The following is a 27,037-nucleotide window of genomic DNA, read 5'->3' as shown; positions in this document are numbered from 1 at the left end:
AAAGTCTGAACGGATCCGCTCAGGCATCTTGCGCACTTAGAAAATTTTCTAAGTTATTAATGCAGACGGATCCGTACTGTGAACGGAACCTCCGTCTGCATTAATATGATCGGATCCGTTCAGAACGGATCCGATCAAGCGCTAGTGTGAAAGTAGCCTAAATCTACAATTTTCATAGTCCTGAAAATAAATAAAACTCTTTGAATGAGAAAGTGTGTCCAAACTTTTGGTCTGTACTGTATGTCAACTTTTTTTTATTTACACTAATATAATTTTTTAAACAAAAAAAATCATGTTTTAGTGTCTCAATAGTCTGAGAGCCATAGGTTTTTTTTATTTTTTGTGTGATTGTCCTATGTAGGGGCTCATTTTTGGTAGGATGAGGTGACAGTTAGATTGGTACTATTTTGGGGGGCATACGCCTTTTTGATCGCTTAGTATTGCAGTTTTATTGATGTAAGGTGACAAAAAAGACTTTTTTGACCCTTTTTTTTTTTATGAGGTCTATTGGACGGGGTGGATCATGTGATATATTTATAGAGCCGGGTGTTACGGATGCGGCAATATCTAATATGTGTGTTTTTTATTATTTTTTATTATTAAATTAGGGGAAAGAGGCGTGTTTTCTTTTTTTAACTTGAAACGTAATTTTTTTATTGAAAACACTTTTTTTTTTACTTTATTTCTGTCCCACTCTGGGACTTCAACTTTGGGGATCTCAACCCCTCTGCAATGCATTACAATACATCAGAGTCATACACTAACAGGTTGCCTAGGAGACCTAGCCTGAGGCTGGATCTCCTCGGCTCCCGTAGAAGGCAGGTCCCGATGGCATGCAAGGTTGGCATTCTCACCCATCGGGTCCCTGCCACAGCAGAGCGGGGACTCGATGGGCTCCCTCAACCAAAAAACAACTTCTATGTCGCGGTCAGCGTGGACCGCGACATATAAGGGGTTAATCTGCAGCGATTGCCAATACGGGGGGTCACAGGACCCCCTCGACATTGTCACAGGGTGCCTTGCTGAATGATTACAGCAGGCACCCCGTTCCGATCACAGCCCGCCACGCGGCGGTAATCGGAAATACACAGGGCGTACCTGTATGCCCTGTGTCCTTAAGGACTCGGACATCAGGGCGCAAAGTTAAGCAGGCTGTTTGTTACCACTGGGTAGAGATGGCCTTGCAGTTAGCCCGGTGGTCGGTTTGTGGCGAACTTTGCACCCATGACACATCCATCAGGTTGTACAGGACAGCCAATTGAGACGTTTCAGCACATGGACATACCCTCTACTGTACCATGTAAATAAACCTGATCTGGCCGCCATTTTACATTCAGTGTTTTGCCAGTGTAGGGAAAGGTTGCTGTGTGGGGCAGGGACAGACTGTTAGGGACAAAAACGCTATCAAATAGGTCCACAAAAGTCCTTTTAAGGACTGGTATAGGTGTACCATTGATAGGTGGGCAGTACAGAGGGGTGTAATACACTTATAATATACTTTCTAAAATAGAAAGCATATTATTATGGATTTGTAATGTGCAGCAGTGGTGGTGACTGGTGAGCGGTTCTGCAGTGATACTGCAGCTACACAGTGTGGCAAACTAAATTAGAAAAAATAATTATAACTGGTGTGATATACCAGTCGCCCCCCTAAAAAAACTGATAGTAGCGGGGTGTTATGTACCAATAATATACTTTCTATATAGTGCATTTGGGTAGGGCAGCATTTGTTTGCGGTTTTGCTGTGTTCCCTCTGCTACACAGTGACAAACGGTATTGGACAAAATAATTATAACTGGTGTGATATACCAGTCGCCCCCCAAAACAAGTGATTGAAGCCGGGTGTTATATATTCGAATAATACATTTGGTATGTCACTCTCCATGTTGTGGGACTATTTGTGCACTTCTAGTAATTATTTCTTGGCTGCAAATATGAGCTGAAGGTTTTTCAAGTTCGTCTGCCATTAAAATGAATGGGACCCACTGCGAACTTGGGGTTCGCGAACATTTGATCGCGTTCGCGAACCATCCCTGCAGATGTACGTCCATCACTACCACTGGTATAGAGTCCTAGGAGAACTCAGAGTGTCATACATGACTGTTCAGGGCAATCAGGGCACTTTCAAATTGGCCCAAATGCATTCGGACCAGAATCAAATTTGATGGAAGATTTGTGTGAAGCACTTGAGGTGAAATATAAAACTTACTATTAGCTGCTGAGTCATGGCTATGCTTGTCTTTTCTCACTGTGCTGCTCACTGCTCACCCTCCCTTCTCCACATACTTCTGTGGGATGATGTAATCTGATCCTTCGATGAGTAGGTAATCAAACTTATTTATCCCAGAATTCAGTAAGAATGTTATTTTAAGATGGGGTAGGAAGAAAATAGCTGATAACTAGAGAACATGATATTTTTCTATTATAAGATAATGCTTCTTTCACACCGGCCAGTTTACAGGCAATTATTGGGAATAAACCATTTGTTTATGAAAATTACAGAGATGAGAGTACTTGAATGCAGCAATCATCCCTTCTGTATGGCTACCGATCCATTGTTTGTGGGCTGAAAAAAAAAATCCTGTTTACACAGGGTGATGTGCTGGCCAGAAACTTTGGTGGAAAAATGATATGGTCACCCCATGAATGAGTCTTTGCTTGTTTATCAGGCGATCAGCTGTACATTTACACTGTGTATCTTTCCTACAAACACTCATCCCTGCTAATTGATCCAATGATTGATTGGATGTGCAGGCCATACATATAGATGACCTATTGTCAGGACAGGTCATCAATAGCTGAGTGGTGGGTCCAACACCCAGCATTTGCAGCATTCCCGCCGATCAGCTGTTCGAAGAGGAGATGGGACACAATGCGATTGCTGCTTCCTGTTCATTAGGCTGCCCGTCGTCTCCTCTTCCAAAGTAATAGAAAGAAAGCAGCACTACAAACCTTACACTGCACTGCTGAAACTTCCAAGACAGTAGAGTAGTGTAATGAACAGGAAGCTGCGCTTGCATGGAGAGCTGCCTCCTCTTCAAACAGCTGATCGGCAGGGGTGCCTGTTGTCAGACCCCCGCCAATCTGATATTAATGACCTATCTGGCCAATATGTATGGCCTGCAAAACCCCTTTAAAGTGTCACTAAACTTTAAAAAAACTAAGACCTCCACAGATTGTTGGAATAATGACATGGCTCAGCTGCTTGTATGAGGGCTTAGGCTGGTGCCCAATATATTAGATATCAACCATATTGACATAAAGGAGATGTCCAGTTTCTTAACACTTTTTGATATTGTGAGTTCACCCTAAACATGCTAATTGTAAGGGATCTTGCTGCTGGAAGCTATTATCAATGAACATCTGCTAGGCAGAAAAAAACTATAAGTAGCTGGTCTTCTTTGAAAATGCATTGCTTAGAAGTTTGGCAGGAGGTCATTAAAAACAACGGGAGTCCATGGTGTACATCAAGTAACTACATAGGTTCATTTTATAAATCTCTGCCTACATATGTGAGCAACCTGTGATATTACAGAATACTTCTCTATAGAAGTAAATTAATGCAATCTGCAGAACATGATAAAGCTGGATCTTTTATGAGAACAGTGTTAACATTGAATTATAAAGTTCAAAATATCATTGAGAATATAATTATTTGTCAATAATTGCCTATGAATGTATAGGGGATGGCATATCATAGATATGGTGGGCCAAGATTATTTTTTTAACATTGGCTGAATATTTTTACTGGTATCTAGCTATCATTTAAGATAAAATCTGCATTTAAAAAAAGAGATATTAGAGATCTTGATTGGATTGGGGTGCCAGGAACAGAGTTCCCCACTGAGCAAAAATGCTCTTTTTTAACTATAATTATCACACTTTTTTAAAGGAGAACTGCCTGAAGAAGTAAACTGAAACTCCTTTACTGTATTATAAAAGCTATAAAAAAAATAATATTTATGTTTAGTTGTCAGGTAATCCTTCCAGAACTCTTATGTAATGAAGCTCAATAGTGCAGAAGGCGCTATGACAAAACAGTAAACAGAAGATAAACTCTACAGGACTCTACAGGATTTATTGCATATTTCTGAAGCAAATAAACTTTAACTTTTAAAAATCCTGCAGGGAGAAATTAATTAATTTCTAACAGAGCAGAGGGGGGGGGGGGGGGGGGGGGGGAAGGCAGGGGTCTTTGTGCAGCCAGTTGTCTTATACCCATTACAGGATTGTGCACAGGAGGAAGGGAAACATGGGTGATCCCCTGGGACAAATATAGAAAATCTCTCTCTCTATCTCTAGATAAATAGATATAGATCTAGCTGAGCTAAAATTGACTCTGATAACATATGTTACAGTGTTATCTCGTGACAAAGCCATTCAAATCCATTGAGAAAGTCAATTAACATGTTTTTCCCATTGTTTGCTTAACGCCTTACCCATCAAGTTTAGCTCAGCTACATCTTCAGATATGAGATAAATGATAGATAGATAACCCAAAACAAAAAGAAACATCAGCACAGTCTATAAGGTAATAGTCAGGTACAATCCCTCCAGGACAATAGGCAGAGTCCACTAAAAGATCCAAAATACCAAAAATGAGGCAGCACTCCAAATATGGTGAATAGGTGGTGGACCTGTTTATTCCCAAGGCCCAGCACAATGAGGCCTTTGTCAAGCTTGACAGGCCATCACCTATTCACCATATTTAGAGTGCTGCCTCATTTTTTGCATGATAGATAGATATTTAGAAAGAAATTGCTGGAAAAAATATTTTCTTTTTTTTTTTTAAATTGCATTTGTGTTAGCCTTGCTTTAACTGGTAATACTGAAATGGTATTATAGATATCATGCATGTTTGACATACTGTATTATAAATGTTTAGGACCGTCTTTACAATGTGCTATATTCAACAATCTTCTTTATAACTGTTATTGTCTTTTAGAAATCTCTACATGTATCCTCTGTGCGTGCATTCGCACTACTGTTTACTGCGATGACCACAACCTTGATTCAGTTCCACCATTACCGAAGGACACTACTCACGTCTATCTACGTTTCAATAAGATAAGCAAGATAAACAAGAATGATTTTTCATACCTAAGTATGTATTCTTGATAAATTTGTGTTATAAAATTGTACTTAAAGGAAGCCTGTCATCAACTTTATGCTGACCTCACTGAGTATAGTGTATAAAATAGTGACAGAAATGCTGATTTCAGCGGTGTGTCACTCATGAGCTAAAAGTATGTAGTTGCTGAGAACCAGCAGTCATGGTTATTCATATCTCCTGCTCTCCCCATCTGCTGATGGTTGGCAGTTCTCTCCTAGAGAGAAAAGGAGAAAACTAGGTAGAAGACAGTCATCAGCAGGTGGGAAGGAGAGAAATTAATTCTTGAATAACCATGACTTTTCTGAGGTGGATGTGACTCTTTTCCAGGCCCAGTCTGCAATGATTTTGATGTTGGTTCTCGGCAACCACTTACTTTTAACTTTCAAATGACAGACCACTAAAATCAACTCACCTGTCTCTACTTTATTCTGCCGTTAGTATGTGCTGCATAAAGTTGATTACAGGTTCCCTTTAATGGGGTTGTCCACTCTGGAGAATGTCTTATTAGAAGAGTTCCCCAAAGATAAACTAATCACCGGATATCTGTAAAGAATAAATCAAGGCAACTGGACTTACTGTAGATTTCTTGAAAACATTTCACTCGTTCTTCCAACGAGCTTTATCAACACCTTTGACCCCATGCTGGGTATAATGACCTCTGACCCCATGCTAGGTATAATTACCAGATGTTGATTCAGTTACATATTTATTTCCAGAATTTTTGTACAGTCACTCAGAATTGAGAAAGCTCGTTGGAAGAACGAGTGAAACGTTTTCAAGAAATCTACAGTAAGTCCAGTTGCCTTGATTTATTCTTTCCAGATATATACCATGACCTGGAAAAATGAGAACCTTCACAGACTGATCACCAGATGTCTCACTGCTAAGACCCTCAGTTTTCAGTTGTAATGTACTTTGGGGCTATAAGAAAGCAACAGGCTTTTTTAGTTCTCGTTTTTTTTAACCCCTTAGTGACCAGCCTGTTTTTGGCCTTACTGACCAAGTGTTTTTCTTCATTTTTTCATTGTCGTGTTCCAAGAGCTATAACGTTTTTATTTTTCAGTCTATATAGCTACATGATGACTTGTTTTTTGCAGGAAAAGTTGTAGTTTTTAATGGTGCCATTTTATGGTACACCTAACTTTCTGATTAACTTTTATTAATTATTTCTGGGATGGGATAAACAGAAATTTTGCCACAGCGTTTTTACTTTACTTTTACGCGTTTATTTTTTGGTATAAATAACATAATATCTTTATTCTCTGGGTCAGTACGATTACAATGATACCAAATACATCATTTTTAAAGTTGTACTACTTTTTTGCAATAAAACTCCTTTTTTTTAAAAAGGGAAAAAATGTTTTTGCATTGCCGCTTACCAAGACCCATAATTATAATATTTTTTTTTTTCTATGGCGTGTGAGGGCTTGATTTTTGCAGGGCGACTTGTATTTTTCATTGGTATAATTTTGGAGTAAATTATGCTTTTTGATCGCTTGTTATTACGTTTTTTTTCATAGTAACTAAGAATAAATTAGCAATTCTGTCATTTTTTATTTTTTACAGCGTTCACCATATGGTATAATTTACTTATATTTATGTAGTCTGATCGTTACAGATGCGGCAATACCAAACATATGGGGGAGATTTTTTTTTTTTTATTGTTTTAATTGAAAAGTGTATTTTCAATGGATTAAAAGCATTTTTTTAAATGGAATGTTTAAAATGTAATAAATGTTTTTTTTTTTTTTTTTTTTTTTTTACCGCTTGCATTTTAATGGCAATGCTATTTTAATAATGACCAGCAGGATACGCCATAGAGGCGAAGCCTGCTAAAAAATTACTCAAAGCTGGTCTGGGGCCTACATCAGACCCCAGCCAACCTTCACACACATTGGCACCCCACGATTGCATTTGCAGGGTGCTGATAGGAGACAGAGGGAGTCCACTCCCTCTGTCAATGCTTTACATGCAGCGGGCACCATTGCCCACAGTGCTAAAGTGCTAAAAAGCCCGGATCAGCACTCCTGCCTGTCTGGGCTGTTAGAGCAGGGCCGCGGCTCTCATGTGAGAGGCGGGTCCCCACTCCCTGCTGCATGGGGGACCTGTGCAGCGCTTAGACTGGGTCACCATAAAAAAGCGGCAGCCCAGCCTAAGGCCCCTTAGTGACTGCCATAAAAACACGTATGGGTGGTCACTAAGGGTTCATTTTTCTGTCAAAATAGTAGCACTTCTGCCATATTTTTTATGACATGCACCATGCAGCATAACTAACACGTTAAATTTACAGCACAACTACAGTGATATAGTCATGCCCTGCTCGGACAGTGTGCGGAGGTCTGTCAGATTGGCAGCACGTGTCTAACCTTTTGTTTGTTTTGGAATCATGCTGGATCCGCCTTCCTTCAGGTGCTATGGGTGGGGTCATTGGCTTAAATTGCCTTCAATCCCAGAGGGCTGTGCGGGTTATACAATTAATTCTGGTCTTGGATTCAGGAAGGAAGGATTGTCTGTTCCAGCTCAGATAAGTTTTGTTTCTGTTTGTGTTGTTTGCGATCTCAGGGATTCTAGGGTGTTTGAAGTCCAGGCACGAGGACACTTCATACCTACCATCAAGGTCTGAATGTGGGGTTAGCAGCATAGGGAGAGAAGTCAGGGATGTGCTAGGAGGTGACCTGTCCCCAGCATCTAACCTAGACACTTGTGTATTTGGTTGTCTGTGTATCTGAGTTCCTGTCCGCGTGACATTATAACCCGCCACACTGTGACTGCCATTACTCAGCGGTTTTGTGATGGCGTCAATTAATGCACTGGTTGACCGCATGCAGGGATTATCCCTAGAGGTTTCAGATCTGCGTAGTTCGGTCACACAGTGTCAGAGTGCTCTGGCATCAGGTGAAGGTCAAATTGGTGGGGAGTCTAAAGTCGCTCTTCCCGAGAAATTTACAGGGGGTGCGGATGATTTTATCTACTTTAGAGTCATGCAAACTGTATTTTTGCCTGCTCCATTTTCGTCAGGTGATCAAAGTCAGAGGGTTGGTATCATCATGTCTCTGCTTAAAGGGGACGCGCAATCCTGGGCTTTTTCTCTGCCGCCCTGTTCTCTGGCCCTCCGGTCGGTGGAGGAATTTTTCAAAGCCCTAGGATTGATTTACGATGACCCAGATCGGGTCTCGATTGTAGAATCTAAATTGCGTAACTTATTACAGGGTGAACATACTGCAGAGGTTTACTGCGTAGAGTTTAGGAGATGGGCTACTGAGTCAGGTTGGAACGACCCTGCATTGCGTAGTCAGTTTTGTCAGGGGTTATCTGAGAGGTTGAAAGATGCCCTGACTTTTCATGAGTACCCGGATACTCTAGAGAATGCCATGTCTTTGGCTATACGGTTGGATAGACGTATCAGAGAGAGGTGTAAGGGTCCCTCCGCGCAAGGGATCCCTTCTGCGTGTGGTTTCGTCTCACCTGCTGCCCAGGGTGATATTACTTATAACTCTGGGGTAGGGGAGGAACCCATGCAGTTGGGTCAAATATCTTTTCGTTTTGATAGGAAAAACTTTAGGAGATTACATAAACTATGTTACTACTGTGGAAAAAGTGACCATTATGTTTTTGCTTGTCCTTTTGTTAAACCGCATGAAGATATGAAAGAAAAAAAAAACATCCTGACTATTGGTAGCGTGAATGGAGTAGTGGAACAAGCATATATGCAAGCTCCCTGTAATTCTTGTTTTCTCCTTCTAGCTATGGTGGCGCTAGACTCAAGAACATTTTCTGTGCAGGTATTCATTGACTGTGATTCTGGGTTAAACCTCATTGACTTTCTTTTTCTTCAAAATCTGGGTCTAAGTACGTGCACTTTAGAAAGGGAGATTTCGGTGTTTGCAATAGATTCTTCACCTCTTTCTCAAAGGAGTCTCACTCATATTGTACATGGTATTCAGTTGAGGGTGGGTGATTCATATGTAGAGTTTATATCTTGTTTTGTTATGAGGGATTTGCCTGCTCCTATAGTCCTAGGTTTACCGTGGTTGACAAAACATAATCCAATTATTGATTGGCAAGCAAGACAAATTATTGTTTGGGGAGAATTTTGTTCAGAGAATTGTCTTGGCACATCTATCTCTGGGGTGTCCACTGCGGTTTTACCTCAATATCTCTCAGACTTTGCGGATGTCTTTTCAGAGGATGGGACCCAGGAATTGCCCCCTCATCGTGACTATGATTGTCCAGTTAATCTCATCCCAGGAGCTACAGTCATGTGAAAAAATTAGGACACCCTTTGAAAGCATGTGGTTTTTTGTAACATTTTTAATAAAAGGTTATTTCATCTCCGTTTCAACAATACAGAGAGATTAAAGTAATCCGACTAAACAAAGAAAACTGAAGAAAAGTCTTTTCAAGATCTTCTGTAAATGTCATTCTACAAAAATGCCTATTCTAACTGAGGAAAAAGATAGGACACCCTTGCCCCTAATAGCGAGTGTTACCTCCTTTGGCTGAAATAACTTCAGTGAGACGGTTCTTGTAGCCATCTACCAGTCTTCGACATCGGTCTGAGGAAATTTTACCCCACTCCTCAATGCAGAACTTTTTCAGCTGTGAGATGTTTGAGGGGTTTCTTGCACTTACAGCCCTTTTCAAGTCACCCCACAGCATCTCAATGGGATTCAAATCTGGACTTTGACTTGGCCATTCCAGGACTCTCCATTTCTTCTTTTTCAGCCAATCTTTGGTTGATTTACTAGTATGTTTTGGGTCATTGTCATGTTGCATGGTCCAGTTCCGCTTCAGCTTTAATTTTCTAACTGATGGTCTCACATGTTCTTCAAGCACCTTCTGATACACAGTAGAATTCATCGTGGATTCTATGATGGTGAGCTGACCAGGTCCTGCTGCAGCAAAGCAGCCCCAAACCATGACACTTCCACCTCCATGCTTCACAGTTGGTATGAGGTTCTTTTCTTGGAATGCTGTGTTTGGTTTACGCCAAACATGTCCTCTGCTGTTGTGTCCAAATAATTCAATTTTGGACTCATCTGTCCAAAGAACATTATTCCAGAAGTCCTGGTCTTTGTCAACTTTATCTCTGGCAAATGTCAGTCTGGCCTCGATGTTTCTCTTGGAAAGCAAAGGTTTCCTCCTTGCACACCTCCCATGCAAGTTAAACTTGTACAGTCTCTTTCTGATTGTAGAGGCATGTACTTCTACATCAACAGTAGCCAGAGCCTGCTGTAGTTCTCGAGATGACACTTTAGGGTTATTGGAGACCTCTTTTAGCATCTTGCGGTCTGCTCTTGGGGTGAACTTGCTGGGGCGACCAGTCCTGGGCATGTTGGCAGTTGTTTTGAAAGCCCTCCACTTGTAGACTATCTTCCGGACAGTGGAATGGCTGATTTCAAAATCTTTTGAGATCTTTTTAAATCCCTTCCCAGACTCATAGGCTGCTACAATCTTTTTTTCTGAAGTCCTCTGACAGCTCTTTTGCTCTCACCATGGTGCTCACTCTCACTTCAACAGTCAGGAGCACACCAAACTAAATGTCTGAGGTTTAAATAGGGCAAGCCTCATTCAACATGCAGAGTAACGATCTACTAATTATGTGCACCTGGTGTGATATACCTGTGTGAGATCTGAGCCAATTTAAGAGGGAATACATGTGAGGGTGTCCTATCTTTTTCCTCAGTTAGAATAGGCATTTTTGTAGAATGACATTTACAGAAGATCTTGAAAAGACTTTTCTTCAGTTTTCTTTGTTTAGTTGGATTACTTTAATCTCTCTGTATTGTTGAAACGGAGATGAAATAACCTTTTATTAAAAATGTTACAAAAAACCACATGCTTTCAAAGGGTGTCCTAATTTTTTCACATGACTGTAAGTTGCCAAAGTCTCGTCTTTACAATCTTTCCCAACCTGAAAGAGAGGTCATGCGAAAGTATATCGCAGAGAGTTTGGCAAAAGGTCATATTAGGCCATCTAAGTATCCGGTGGCAGTAGGTTTTTTCTTTGTCAAGAAAAAGGATGGATCACTGAGACCGAGCTTGGATTTTCGGTAATTGAACCGTATTACGGGCCGGGATCCGTATCCCCTTCTTTGATCTCCGACCTTTTTGATCAGATTGTTGGTGCCAGGGTGTTCTCCAAGCTGGATTTGAGAGGGGCCTTCAATCTGATCAGAATCAAGGAAGGGGAATGAGTGGAAGACGGCCTTCAATACGCACGAGGGTCATTTTGAGAATCTGGTTATGCCTTTTGGGTTGACGAACGCGCCAGCGGTATTTCAGCGATTCGTCAATGACATTTTTCATCACTTGGTGGGGAGGTTCGTGGTAGTTTACTTAGATGACATTTTTATTTACTCTCCTGATCTGAAGACCCATCAGGATCATGTGAGTCAGGTTTTGACAATCCTTCAGGAGAATAAGTTATATGCCAAATTTGAAAAAGGTGTGTTTTCTGTGCAGGAGCTTCCATTTTTGGGATATCTGCTTTCCGACTCTGGTTTTCGTATGGACCCTGAAAAAGTCCGGGCGGTTCTGGAATGGGACCGACCAGAGAATCAGAAAGCTTTGATGCGGTTTTTGGGGTTTACTAACTATTATAGAAAATGTATTCTAAACTATTCCACCATTGTTAAACCTCTGACTGATATGACAAAGAAGGGCACTGACGTCTCTGTTTAGTCGGAGGAGGCATTGCAGGCCTTTTCGACTATTAAGGAGTGTTTTGCGTCTGCTCCCATTCTGGTGCAGCCCGAGGTGTCTCAACCATTTGTGGTGGAGGTATCAGAAGTGGGGGTGGGAGCGGTACTGTCGCAGGGTTCTTCTCCTGGCAAATGGGTCCCCTGTGCTTTCTTTTCCAAGAAGCTCTCGGTCACCGAGAGGAACTATGATGTGGGAGATAGAGAGTTGCTGGCTATAAAGTTGGCCTTTGAGGAATAGCGTCACTGGTTGGAAGGGGCTTCTCACCCCGTTACTGTTTATACGGATCATAAGAATTTGGCTTACCTGCAATCTGCCAAGCATCTGAACCCTAGACAGGCCAGATGGTCACAGTTTTTTACCAGGTTCAATTTTGCTGTTACTTTTCGTTCGGGGGTCAAAAACATCAAGGCAGATGCGTTGTCTCGCAGTTTTCCTGGGGGAGGTGATTCAGAGGATCCTGCTCCGATTTTGGCTGACGGGGTTGTGGTTTCTGCAGGAATCCACGGGTAAGTCGCCATCTTTTGGCGTATATGGTTTTCATCCTCAGTTCGGTACCTTTTATGGGACTAGTTCTTCTGGGATGTCAGAGGAGGAAAGGTTTTCTTCTACCTTATCCTCTATCTGGCGGAGGATACAAGTGAATTTGGAGACGATGGGTGAGAGATATAAGCGAATGGCTGACAGGAGACGTGTGACTGGTTCGGACCTGTGTGTGGGTGATCTGGTGTGGTTGTCCACTAAAAACATTAAATTGAGAGTGCCATCTTGGAAACTGGGTCCAAGATTTATCAGCCCGTACAAAATATCTGCGCTGATTAATCCAGTAGCGTTTTGACTGGATCTTCCGCAGACTTGGAGGATCCATGATGTGTTCCATAGATCTTTATTGAAAAAATATGTGAAACCAGTGGAACCATCACCATTGCCCCCTCCTCCTGTTCTGGTCAATGGGAATTTAGAGTTCGAGAGCTCCAGGATTCTTGATTCTAGAGTTCTTCGGGGTTCCCTTCAGTACCTGGTACACTGGAGGGGATACGGCCCCGAGGAGAGCATGTGGGTTCTGGCACTGGAGGTCAACGCCAGCCGACTGGTTAGGGGTTTTCACAGAGCCCACCCAGATAAGGTTGGTCCGGGGTGCCCGGAGGTCACCCTTAGAAGGGGGGGGGGGGGGCGAATTGCCTTCAATCCCAGAGGGCTGTGCGGGTTATACAATTAATTCTGGTCTTGGATTCAGGAAGGAAGGATTGTCTGTTCCAGCTCAGATAAGCTTTGTTTTCTGTTTGTGTTGTTTACGGTCTAGGCTATCTTCTGTCTTCTGCCCCTTCTCCCCTTTCACCATCTCAGGGATTCTAGGGTGTTTGCAGTCCAGGCACGAGGACACTTTATACCTACCATCAAGGTCTGAATGTGGGCTTAGCAGCATAGGGAGAGAAGTCAGGGATGTGCTAGGAGGTGACCTGTCCCCAGCATCTAGCCTAGACACTTGTGTATTTGGTTGTCTGTGTATCTGAGTTCCTGTCCCCCGTGATAGATATCCCACTTATATTGTTTTTCATTATGCTTTTGCATAGAAAATACTTTAAAAAAAATACTGTGTTGCTGCATTTATAACATTTTTTTCCATCAAGGAAACTGTTTGGGAACTTGTTTTTTGCAAAACCTATTGCAGTTTTAACTTGTACCATTTTGGGGTACACATTTTGGTAGGATGAACAAAAATTCAGAAGTTAAATTTATTTTATTTTATTTTTTTACTGTCTACTTAATGGGATTTTTGAGCAATTATTAAAGTAGTAGCTATTTCCCTCGATAGACTTACAGTTAATGAACATTTCTTGAAAATCCCCCTTTAAAGGGGTTGTTCAGAATTTTAATAATGATGACCTATCCTCAGAATATGCTATCAATATCAGAATGTCAGGGGGGTCCACCATCTCTCACCCCCATGGTCAGCTGTTACTTTGTAGCACTAGCACTACACAGATCCATCCACTGTGTGGTAGATGGAGTTGTTAACTCCTGAGGATAGGCCTTCAGTATTAAAATCCTAGATAAACACTTTAAGATTTTGATTACTTTATAGAAAAAAGGTATTACTAAAAAATAGTCTAGATGAAGCCTTAGCCTTAATGAACTTTGCATGAGTGTACTGGAGGTTTACAAAAATGAGCAGTTTACGACACTGTTAAGAAAAACATTGCTGCCAATTAGTATAGTAATTATATTATGATCTATCATTTTGATTGGACTGTATGTTATAAATGTAACTTCCATTTATGAAGCTCTGCACAGAATTTGCTTTGCTTTTTAATACAGTAATAACCCTGAGTGCTTTGCTTCTTTCAGATAAATTACAGAAGATTGATCTGACATCAAACATTGTATCAGAAATTGATGAAGATGCATTTAGGAGCTTGGCACAGCTTAATGAACTCTCACTTTTGGATAACAGGATAAGACAGCTTCCAGAACTGCCAAACTCATTGAACTTCCTTGATGTCAGCAAGAATAGACTTGGACGCAAAGGAATTAAGCAGGAGGCATTTAAAGTATGTAGATAAAGTCAATCAGTGTTAGGTTTAGACAACATTTGAGGGTGAATGTTTGGAATATACAGTATGTATGAAGTGTGCCAACGTATATGTGTAATGTAGACTTCATTAGTTAAATGCATGCTTAAAGAGGGTCCTTTTGTAATGATTTTGACAAATATACATTGGTAATCAAAAGGATACTATATTAGGCCTTTGCATATTAAAATCCAAATTTAGAATAAAAGCTGTAATATACTCTTATAACAGGTTGTATAATTAAAGGGAATGTCCGGCCTCAAAGATGACAACCTCCGGGGTGCAAACCTGTGTCCCTTAATATAAAAAACACCACTCACTAGTCTGTGGTCATGCTGGTTCTTTCTGGTTCTCCATTTCTGCCTGCTTCTGGTCCCTGCTGGTCTAGAAAATTGGTTTGTCCTTTAACTGCTGAGGTGAACTACACTCCTCAGCAGTCTCTTTGGTTTTAATGATGTGTCACCCCCCCAAAGCCAGACAACCTCTTTAGCATTATGCAAAAGTGTGCATCTATCTTCTAATGTTGGTACCAGAACATAGGGTGTGAATGGCAACTCAGTAAATTTGCATTACAAGCTTTTAAAGGGATTCTGTTGCCGGGAAATGCATTGTTAAACCAGGCACAATGTCTTGTAGGGCTAGCTCAGCTTAACATAATGATACCTTTTACTTACTGATCTGTTGCTTCATTCTGAAGAAACAAACAAGCAGATAAGTAGCTGAGGTTGAACCCAAGAGGGACAAGCTGACAAAGGAGGCAGGAGGGGTAAGGGTGCACAGAATGGCTTAGGCCTTACTTCAGTGCACTTAACTTTTACTTTGCATATTGATTGCATAAGTATTTTTCTCCAGAATGATGCAACTGGCTGATCTAGCCCTCACTGGTTTATCAGTGAAGTTCCTACTAACAAACTCACTTTAATTACAGTCGGTTAAGGGGGACCTGACATCTCTGATATGCTTAGCTGCCCACTGTACCTTCTTTATGTGCTTATGGGGCTCTGGAAGCAGTACTTGTTGTAGTATTATAACTGGTAAATATACTGTAGATGCATTTTTTAATCTTCTTCTCGCTGTATGGAAATTAGGCTACTTTCACACTTACGGCAGGACGGATCCAGCAGGCTGGTCTCCCTGTCGGATCCGTCCTTCCGCTGTTTCGTTGTATCGCCGGACCGCCGCTCTGTCCCCATTGACAGGATTAAATCACACATAAAATGGTGCCACAATGCTGTAGTCAGCAAACTCCAGGTATGATACAGCCAGTTATCGCTGTTACCTCAGCGTGAGGTAGTAATTGTGGACTGTTATTAACCCATCCATCCTATATAGGGGACATACCCCATAACAATATTCAGTGATATATAATCTGTATGATTTTATATGCATTCTCATTCTTTTATGGCGCCATTTTATGTGCGATTTAATCCCGTCTTGATGTAGAGTACATTTCTGTATTTATCTATTTGATTAAATATAATTTTAATATCATATTGATCATGCATCTAATTCCAGATAGTGTTGGATTACGAATATTCAAATTTAGAATTTTTATCGTGAATATAGGTACTTCGAAAATTCGCGAATATTTTGAATATAGTTATATATATTCGTAATTTCAAATATTCAATTTTTTATTTATTTTTTAAATCAGTACACATGATCCCTCCCTGCTTCTAGCTTGTGGGCCAATAAGAAGGCTGCAATATACTTGACTTTAGGAGTAGTAGTATTTGCGAATTTTGCTCTATATTCGTTTTTTCGAATATTCGCTATATTGCTATATATTCTTGTTTTAGAATATTACGAATATTCGAAAAAACGAAGTTATACCAATATAGCGAATATTCGGGGGGAAAAACGAATATAGAGCAATTTAGCTAATATAGTGCTATAATCTTTTTTTTTATAGTTGTAATTTTTTTCCAATCTGAACTTCAGATGAGAAAAAAATTACAACTATTAGACAAAGAAGATTATAGCACTATATTAGCTAAATTGCTCTATATTCGTTTTTTTCGAATATTCGCTGTATTGCTATATATTCTTGTTTTAGAATATTACGAATATTTGAAAAAATGAAGTTATAGCAATATAGCGAATATTAAAAAAAATCGAATATAGAGCAATTTTGCTAATATAGTGCTATAATCTTCTTTGTCTAATAGATGTAAGTTGAAAAATTTGCAATAAAAAATTAGAATCCGAAAATTCGAATTACGAAAATTCGCATATTACACAATCATTACCTTGTTGATTTTTCGCGTAAAAAAAAATTGCGAATATTCGAATTTGCCAATATTCGCCGAATATTTTACAAAAAATTCACGAAATATCGCGAATTCTAATATGACCCATGCCGCTCATCACTAGTTCCAGATAGTTGAGTGCCCCCTACCACTATATATTATCATTTTTGCTTACTTTGCGACCGGGGTAGGCCGCAAGGTTTGTACACGGCATCCAGTTGGTACGAGGGGTTTGAGCCACTGTAACACATGTATCTTCTTGTCTGTTACATAGTTCGGTGACATTCACCAATTTTTGGCTGTGATATACCCCTGCTCTACCTAGTAGACAGGTTCATAAATTTCACTAATTGTGACATTTTACAATTTTTCCCGTGAATAAACCCCTGCTCTGCATAGGTGACAGGGACCGAAATGATTAAAAATCATCTGTTCCATTGGTCGGTGACATTAACCCATTTCTGCATAGGTGATAGGGACTTAAATTTCTAAAATTTGGCTTTAATTGGCCCTTTCATTCGATCCTTCTGCTTTAATAATTTGTCCCACATTTGAGCTTGATCATTTTGCAGCCATTGACCTCCCTTGGATGTGGTCTCCCTTTCTCACGCTCCCTCCCTGGCGTGGAACCCTGATTCGCTCCTAACCGTGATCAACATGATAGGCACAGAAAAGAACATTGAAAGTTGATAGAGCAGATATCCAATTGGATCGTGGACATCACTGGGACGTGCGATATGGTGGAGCAGTATGTGTGCACACGCCTACACGTACTGACTGATAGGTCTGCCCCCTTCAACTTCTGGGTCTATAAATTGGGCACATGGCCTGAGCTTGCTCTTTATGCCTTGGAGGTGCTGGCTTGCCCTGCAGCCAGTGTATTGTCTGAACGTTTGTTTAGCACAGCTGGAGGGGGTTATAACAGGTTATATTCCCCAATGTTTTGGGGTGTACCCTAATTTAAACAAAAAAAAATATTTAAACCAAAAACCAGTGTTAGCTACCTCCTCCTCCTGCACCGCGCTTCCACCTACACCGCCACTACCACTACCACTGCCTCCTCAACCTCCATATGGACCTCATCCTCCAAGATCAAGATTATTATTTTTATTTTTGCATATTTTATGTTATTTGAAGTCATTTCCCTATTCACATTTGTTTGCAGAGCACTTGCCATGCTCTTAACCACATTTTGCTGTCATTTGCCCTCTAGCCCTTTCCATGACATTTTTAGAGCCATTTTAGTGCTCAAAAGTTCGGGTCCCCATTGACTTCAATGTGGTTCGGGGTCAAGTTTGGGTCCCGAAATCGAACTTTTTTGTGAAGTTTGGCCGAACCCATCGAACTCGAACATCCAGGTGTCCACTCAACTCTACTATAGACACAATGGTCAGGAGAGGACCTCATTGACTTTTATGGGAGAGTTTTCTAGGCATGTTTTGTGATCTGTGCAGACCTCATTGTACAAGGAAAGAATAGATAAGATTTGACAATCACCTATTGTGAATGGTGGATCCTGTTTTATCTATACACAAAGGTGTAGAATAGAATTATAGGCAGGATTAGAATGAGTTAACTGCAGTAAAGTAATGTGTACAAACCCAGAAGTGGTGCCGGTTATTAGATAAAGTGGTCAGTGCAAAAACTGCAGGATATTTGTTTATAGTTTAAAATTAAGAAGTGACATGAAAAATTAAAAATAACCTAATCAAAAATTATTTAAAATGTTCAACATAAAAAAGTTATTTAAACAGCAGGTCATTTTCTGATGACATATTCCCTTTAAATCTCATGTACATGTCTGAATAATGGCTCCATGCATGAGTCGTAAAATTAATGCCGAGGACAGGATTGCGAGATTAGAAAACCTCTCCAGGAGCTATTTACACAGAATATCAATGTTGAGTTATCAAAATTGAAAGTCACTTTGAGTGAAAATGTAATTTTTAAGAACGTTTTAATTTCTGCTGGTTACCCTCAACTCTTCTCCCCATAGAAATGAAAGATCTCTTATTTAACCATTTTGTAATGCACATTTCTTATTATTCTGTTTAAATGTTTGTCCCAAGTAAGGCTACTTTCACACTAGCGTTCGGGCGGATCCGTTCTGAACGGATCCGCTCATAATAATGCAGACGGAGGCTCCGTTCAGAACGGATCCGTCTGCATTATTTTTAGCATAGAACAGCTAAGTGTGAAAATAGCCTAGTACGGATCCGTCCAGACTTTCAATGTAAAGTCAATGGGGGACGGATCCGCTTGAAGATTGAGCCACATTGTGGCATCTTCAAACGGATCCGTCCCCATTGACTTACATTGAAAGTCTGGACGGATCCGCACGGATCCGCACGCCTCCGCACGGCCAGGCGGACACCCGAACGCTGCAAGCAGCGTTCAGCTGTCTGCCTGTCCGTGCGGAGGCGAGCGGAGCGGAGGCTGAACGCCGCCAGACTGATGCAGTCTGAGCCGATCCGCCTCCATTCAGACTGCATCAGGGCTGGACGGCTGTGTTCGGGTCCGCTCGTGAGCCCCTTCAAACGGAGCTCACGAGCGGACCAGCGAACGCTAGTGTGAAAGCAGCCTAAGTATTTGCACTTAGTAAAGTCTTTTCATTTTCAGGACCTGAAAGATCTTCGTATTTTGTACTTGAATGAAAACAGCTTAGACCATATCCCAATACCTCTTCCTGATAATTTGCAGGCTCTTCATCTTCAGGTATCTAATCAAGTTTTCATATTTATACTTATTGCATGTGTAAATCCTGTCTTATTGGTGTCTTCCATGTAAATATGGCTGCAAGTAGTGGTTAGAATTGTGGTTAGTAGTGATTTTCTAGGGTGACAGACACTGCACTAAGGGCCAATATAATATACAGATGTAGCTATTTCTAACATTAAACATCCAATTAGATAAATAAATGCAGAAAACTTTAAAGCTTAACTGTTGTTTCATTAATTGTATTATGTTTCATTCATATGAATGTGAAGAAACTTTGTAATATATCTTATCAGAAAAAGATGCTTCCTTCTCTTACAAGGCTCCTCCTTTATCTTCTCTGAATGTCAATTTACTACCTAGATATGCCTTCAGTGAAGGTAATTGAATTCGGGCTGTCTACTTACTAAAGCATCAGATTACATAGAAATCTATGGAGATGGCAGGAGGAAAAGGGATGGGCTGCTACACACAGGAGCAGGCAGAGAGACATATAAGTGATTTACTATCTTAATTCACTGCTATTAATAAATCTGAACTGCTCAGTTCTTCTGTGTAATGTTCTCCATTACTGCTGCTGCATCTGAGGTTATACTACAGAGAGTTAGGGAGCACACTCTCCTGTTTATCCAGGTCCTGTATATAGGCAGACATGATAACAGTTATTCTCCACCCATCAGATTTACAAACAAATTGAAGATCAGATGCAATGACTAAAAATGACAGATAGAAGTCATTTAATGCCGAGAAAGGGTGTTATTGTTCATGTACACCTAAATGGCATCTTGGGCGAGAAATTACCTGAAACTACAGTTGACACTTAACTTTAACACATGAAAATGAAGTTGAAGTTTGCTGCAACTATTTGCATTATGAGTGTCAAGTTAAAGATGGCTACGTTGATAATTGATTGATACTGTAATTTAACCACCTCCCGTCCGCCTGTTGACTATAAACATCCGGGAGGTGGATCTCTATCTCTGAATGGATGTTTCTGAATGTCCATTCAGAGATTGCAGCTGCACGCTAATCGTGCAGCTGCAGAGCAGGTTGCCCACTGTCAGTGACAGCAGGGCAACCCAGAGAGAAGGCAGGGACAGTTCCCAGGTGTCCCTGCCTTCTAGATGCGCTCAGGTGACCGCCGGGGCCGGGAGAGTGCAGGAGATGTCGGGTCTTCTACAGACCTCGATCAGCTCTGCACTGAGGCTGTACAGCATTGTATTCTGCTGTAAAGCCTCTCTGGGGGGTGTATTTCCTCTGTAACTGGGGCTACTATGTCAGCCCCAGTTACAGGAGAAATCAATAGTGGGGGGGGAGTGAAGTAAAATGTCCCCCAGAGGTCTTGTATGACCTTATGGGGGACACAAAGTGTAAAATAAAAAAAATAAAAGTGTTAAAATAGAAAAATAAAGGTTTTGCATGTAAAAAAAAAATTCCCCAAGTACTGAATAAAAAATATTAAAATTTGAATTAAAAAAAATAAAATAGACATATTTGGTATTGCTGCGTCCTAGACAGTCAGCTCTATAAATATATCACATGATCCACCCAGTCCGATAAACACCATAAAATAAAAAATAAAAACTATGTTAAAAAAAGCAATTTTTGTCACCTTACATCACAAAAAGAACACCAAGTGATCAAAAAGGCGAATATCCCACAAAATGATACCGATAAAACCGTCACCTCATCCTGCAAAAATTTAGCCCCTACATAAGAAAATCGCTCAAAAAAGAAAAAAATATATAGCTCTCAGAACATGGAGAGATTAAAACATAATTTTTTTGTTTCAAAAATGCTATTATTGTGTTAAAGTGAAATAAATAAAAAAAAGTATACATGTTAGGTATCGCCGCGTCTGTAACAACCATCTCTATAAAAATATCACATGACCTAACCTCTCTAGTGAACAGCGTAAAAGAAAAAAAAACTGTGCCAAAAAAGCTATTTTTTGTCACCTAACATCACATAAAGTGCAACACCAAGCCCACAAAATAGTGCCAATCAAACTGTCTCCTCATCCCACAATTTTTTTTATCCTAACTAAGACAATCGGTCAAAAAATAAAAAAAACTATGACACTAAGACATATTTTTTTGGTTTCAAAAATGTTATTATTATGTAAAACTTAAATAAATAAGAAAAAGTATAAATATAAGGTATCGCCACGTCCGTAACGATCTGCTCTATAAAAATGTCACATGACCTAACCCCTCAGGTGAATGCTGTCAAAATAAATAAATAAAAACTGTGCTAAAATAACCAATTTTTGGGTTACCTTGCCCCATAAAGTGTTATAATGAATGATCAAAAAATCATATGTACCCAAACATTGTACCAATAAAAACTTAAACTCTTCCTGCTCAAGCCCCTGCACAAGACGATCGGCAGAAGAAAAAAAATATGGCATTCAGAAAATGAAGACACAAAAACATAATTCTTTATTATTTAAACTGAAATACACAAATAAAGTAGACATATTTGATATCATTGCGTCCGTAACAACCAGCTCTATAAAATTAGCACATGATCTTACCTGTCAGATGAATATTGTAAAAAATAAAAACAGTGCCAAAACAGCCATTTTTTTGGTTACCTTGTCTCACAAAAAACATAATATAGAGCAATTAAAAATCATATGTACCCCAAAATAGTACTAATAAAACTGGCACCTTATCCCCTAGTTTCCAAAATGAGGTAAGAAATACCAGGGAGATTAACTAAGCTAAATGTATCAGAATTCTGCCTCAATAAGACCTGGAAACTAACTTTCATGCATTGCAACACATTTACAATGTGTTTTGGGCACTTTTCCTGCCTTATTTGACAAGGGTTTTTCATTTGGATGATAACAGGTGTGCCGTAGCATGAATGATTGTGGCTTTAAAGAGTATTCCCATCTTAGGATGGCTCCATCCTCAACCTCCACCGACCTAGAGATGGCAGCCTGAGGTGCTTGAAACTATGAGAATTGCGATGTGGGCTTTGCTGCACTGTTTCTGTAGTTCCAACCACCTTTAGGTGACATATTCAGGCCTGAGAAGGTTAAAGATGGCAACCACTGAGTTTTTTAAAAATGAGGTTCTTTGGTAGAAGCATCGTGTATTCACTTTTTTAATCCTGATTGAAAGAGTAAGATAATAAACATGAATTTACTTTCCATATTGTTCTAGGACAACAACATTCAGGAAATGCATGAAGATACCTTCTGTAACACAAAAGATTTCTCATATGTCAGAAGATCTCTTGAAGACGTCAGACTAGATGGAAATCCTATTAACCTGAGTAGAACACCACAGGCTTTTGTCTGTCTACCTCGTATACCAGTTGGCAGACTTGTTTAAGACAGAAAGCAATACATTAACTCCATAAACCACCCATACACAAGATTTTTACATGGCTTTATTAGACACATAAAATACTATGTAACTTCAAATGACAATTTCTACTATTTTCCATAAATAAAATGCAATCTTAAAGAAAATTTGAAATTAAATATACTAAAAACTGGAAAATAATATGCACAAGAATGTACAGAAAAGTACTATCTTCTGATGAACTAACATTGTAACTGAATTATGTAATCTTGAATTTGTCAATTTATTTCCGTATACGTTACCTACCTAATATTTTTTAGCTAAATCACTTCATTCTCAGTGAGGTAAATGTGAAATGTGTTACAGCTGGACTAATCGTGTACATAAAGGTTATGTGTTATTTTATTGTACCTTGATACCGCTCTCTTTGCCTCAATATTCATTTTTGGCTAGTTTAAAAAAAATGACTTAATGGAGATAAAGTGTGTGGTGCCCTGTCCTCAAATATAGTCCACGTTCCTTTGAACACCGAACAACTGAGAGCCACAGTGCACCTTAATGTAATTTAAGTTAAAGTAACACCATTAACCTCCTCACATTCACATTAAAATCGGAAAACCCCTCCCAAAATGCCACTTTTGTATTGTAGATTTTTAATATGCGTTTGAAGTAAATCTTGTTGGCAAACAACTCAGGGGACACAATTGCATTTTTAAACCCTTAGTGAGTTATTTAATTTTAGCCTTTAGGACCCGTATCATGTTCACCCTTTGTGTTCTAGCAGTCGACTTTAATTTTTCCTTCTAATAATTTTTTTTTTTAGGAACCATTTTGGGGTATCTATAGTGCATTAAATAACTTTTATTTAATTTCAGGGGGAAAGAAAAAACAAATTTTTGCAATATTTTGTGAAATGTATTTACAATGTTCACTGTGTGATCAGTACAATGAAGATAATGCCACATCTCTATATATTTTTTTACTATTTTTCCTTTAGCTGCTTTAGCTGCTCATATCTCTGGATTGGCATCTAGAAATATGGTCTTTGTATTGTTTGAAAGCTGCCATTCCAAGTTTTCAAACGATGCGAAAATCACAGCACTACATGGGAAGATATGGCTGTTAGAAATCGAGATCCAGAAAATGCAGCTGAAAGTGACAGTAAAAGTAGGTTTTACCATGTTTAATCTTGACCTGATTTCTAACAGTGATATCTCCTGCTGATGTTCTGCTAATGCTGTCATTTTGGTCTTGTATGAAAGCCTGAAATGACCATATCCCTTGCTGCTACCAATCCAGAGATATGAACAGCTCATTTGCCTTCTCCTTCTTACCAAGCTCTACTGGGGTAAAACAGTCAAGTGCTTTTCCCACAGCCCAAGCTGATTTGGGGAAAAGCTTTTAGGTGATTAAAGGGATTCTCTAGTCTTGGAGCTGACAACCCCTGAATTCCTCCTCTGACTCCCTTTGTCTTCCATCGGCACCCCGCAAATACGATCGTATGGTACAGAATTGTGTAAAGGCTGGCTGGGGTCTCATGTGGGCCCCAAACCAGCCTTGAGTACTTAAAAAAAAGACAGAATTGCTAATTTATACTTGCCAATGAAAAAAAGTAAAGTAGAATTTACCCCAGAATTATACCAATGAAAACTACTCGTCGTACCGCAAAACTCGAGCCCTCACACAACTACATAGAAAGAAAAATAAAAAAGTTATGGGTCTTGGATAGCAACGATGCAAAAGATTTTATTCCTTTAAAAAAAAGGGGTTTTATTAAACAAAAGTAGTAAAACAGAAAAAAAAATAACTTTATGTATTTCGTGTACTTGTATTGTACTGAACCAGGAATAAAGATATTTATATCTGATTATCTTTGATCTTTGATTATTTATAGCAAAGTCCTCTTCTATCACACTTAAATATTGTTATCCAAAATAGAGGTGTTTGGAGATATATATTATCATATGTATATTATAATTAGATACCATCATACATACAGTACAGACCAAAAGTTTGGACACACCTTCTTATTCAAAGAGTTTTCTTTATTTTCATGACTATGAAAATTGTAGATTCACACTGAAGGCATCAAAACTATGAATTAACACATGTGGAATTATATACATAACAAAAAAGTGTGAAACAACTGAAAATATGTCATATTCTAGGTTCTTCAAAGTATCAACCTTTTGCTTTGATTACTGCTTTGCACACTCTTGGCATTCTTTTGATGAGCTTCAAGATGTAGTCACCTGAAATGGTCTTCCAACAGTCTTGAAGGAGTTCCCAGAGATGCTTAGCACTTGTTGGCCCTTTTGCCTTCAATCTGCCGTCCAGCTCACTCAAAACCATCTTGATTGGGTTCAGATCCAGTGACTGTGGAGGCAGGTCATCTGGCGCAGCACCCCATCACTCTCCTTCATGGTCAAATAGCCCTTACACAGCCTGGAGGTGTGTTTGGGGTCATTGTCCTGTTGAAAAATAAATGATGGTCCAACTAAACGCAAACCGGATGGAATAGCATGCCCCTGCAAGATGCTGTGGTAGCCATGCTGGTTCAGTATGCCTTCAATTTTGAATAAATCCCCAACAGTGTCACCAGCAAAGCACCCCAGCACCATCACACCTCCTTCTCCATGCTTCACGGTGGGAACCAGGCATGTAGAGTCCATCCGTTCACCTTTTCTGCGTCGCACAAAGACACGGTGGTTGGAACCAAAGATCTCAAATTTGGACTTATCAGACCAAAGCACAGATTTCCACTGGTCTAATGTCTATTCCTTGTGTTCTTTAGTCCAAACAAATCTTTTCTGCTTGTTGACTGTCCTTAGCAGTGATTTCCTAGCAGTTATTCTACCATGAAGGCCTGATTCACACAGTCTCCTCTTAACAGTTGTTCTAGAGATGTGTCTGCTGCTAGAACTCTGTGTGACATTGACCTGGTCTCTAATCTGAGCTGCTGTTAACCTGCGATTTCTGAGGCTGGTGACTCGGATGAACTTATCCTCCGCAGCAGAGGTGACTCTGATCTTCCTTTCCTGGGGCGGTCCGCATGTGAGCCAGTTTCTTTGTAGTGCTTGATGGTTTTTGTGACTGCACTTGGGGACACTTTTAAAGTTTTCCCAATTTTTCAGACTGACTGACCTTCATTTCATAAAGTAATGATGGCTACTCGTTTTTCTTTACTTAGCTGCTTTTTTCTTGCCATAATACAAATTCTAACAGTCTATTCAGTAGGACTATCAGCTGTGTATCCACCTGACTTCTCCACAACGCAACTGATGGTCCCAACCCCATTTATAAGGCAAAAAAATCACACTTATAAAACCTGACAGGGCACACCTGTGAAGTGAAAACCATTTCAGGTGACTACCTTTTGAAGCTCATCAAGAGAATGCCAAGAGTGTGCAAGGCAGTAATCAAAGCAAAAGGTGGCTACTTTGAAGAACCTAGAATATGACATATTTTCAGTTGTTTCACATTTTTTTGTTATGTATATAATTCCACATGTGTTAATTCATAGTTTTGATGCCTTCGGTGTGAATCTACAATTTTCATACTCATGAAAATAAAGAAAACTCTTTGAATGAGAAGGTGTGTCCAAACTTTTGGTCTGTACTGTACATAATATATGTCTCCACACACCTCTATTTTGGATAACAATATTTATGTGTGATAGAAGGGGACTTTGCTATAAATAATAAAACAGACAATTGTCACCCTCCTGCACTTAGCCTGATTTAAGTATTTTTGCGGTTAGACACATTTTTTTATTAAATAATTTCATAAAATAGTTTAAGCGTTCCTTTTCAGGCAGTCAATTATTTAAAATGTATAACATAAAAACTTAGTGGCAGTATTGCTGTTTTTCCCATCTCCCTCCAAGAAAGAGTTAATCAGAAAGTTATGTGTACCCGAAAACATTAAAACTATTAAAACCTACAAGTTGTACCGCAAAAAACAAGCCCTCTTAAAACCTATAAACACAGAAAAATGAAAAAGTTATAGCTTTTGGAACGAGACGATGAAAAAAGGAAGAAAAACGCTTGGTCAGCAAGGCCCAAAACAGGCTGGTCACTAAGGGGTTAAAAGCTACATCACTGCTACATCTAGCTACTATGACAGCTGACATAGTAGCCACTGGACCAAGCCTCTTCCTTCTCCTACGGGAATAGAAAACGGCCGGGAATAGAGTAGTGGTGGGAACGCAGACAGGTGAGTGGGGTTATTTTTATGTTCAGGGGGACAGTGGAGAACCTCAAATGTTGTAGACTCAAAGGCTGGACAACCGCTTTAAAGTGCCAAAGTGTCCTTTCTATTAACTGTTTGGGCATAAGAGTGGTTTTACCTGCAAAATGCTGTAAACCC

At 39.7% G+C, this 27,037-nt stretch overlaps 1 protein-coding gene across 1 annotated transcript in view; it reads left to right on the top strand.

The window, feature by feature from the left end:
* The window catches only part of EPYC (epiphycan), a 64,372-nt gene extending 41,664 nt beyond the window's left edge, over window positions 1–22,708 (top strand). Inside the window, exons 3-6 of the mRNA XM_044277212.1 lie at window positions 4,946–5,104; window positions 14,165–14,367; window positions 19,257–19,352; window positions 22,526–22,708. Of these exons, the coding sequence (XP_044133147.1) occupies window positions 4,946–5,104; window positions 14,165–14,367; window positions 19,257–19,352; window positions 22,526–22,696 (629 nt within the window). The 3' untranslated portion in view covers window positions 22,697–22,708. The remainder of the gene's footprint in view (window positions 1–4,945; window positions 5,105–14,164; window positions 14,368–19,256; window positions 19,353–22,525) is intronic.
* The last annotated feature ends 4,329 nt before the right edge of the window (window positions 22,709–27,037 follow it).

This window comes from Bufo gargarizans, chromosome 2, assembly GCF_014858855.1.
Source record: "Bufo gargarizans isolate SCDJY-AF-19 chromosome 2, ASM1485885v1, whole genome shotgun sequence".
Taxonomy (NCBI): Eukaryota; Metazoa; Chordata; class Amphibia; order Anura; family Bufonidae; genus Bufo; species Bufo gargarizans.
The sequence above is the reverse complement of the archived record's forward strand: the minus strand, read 5'-3'. Positions and strand labels throughout refer to the sequence as shown.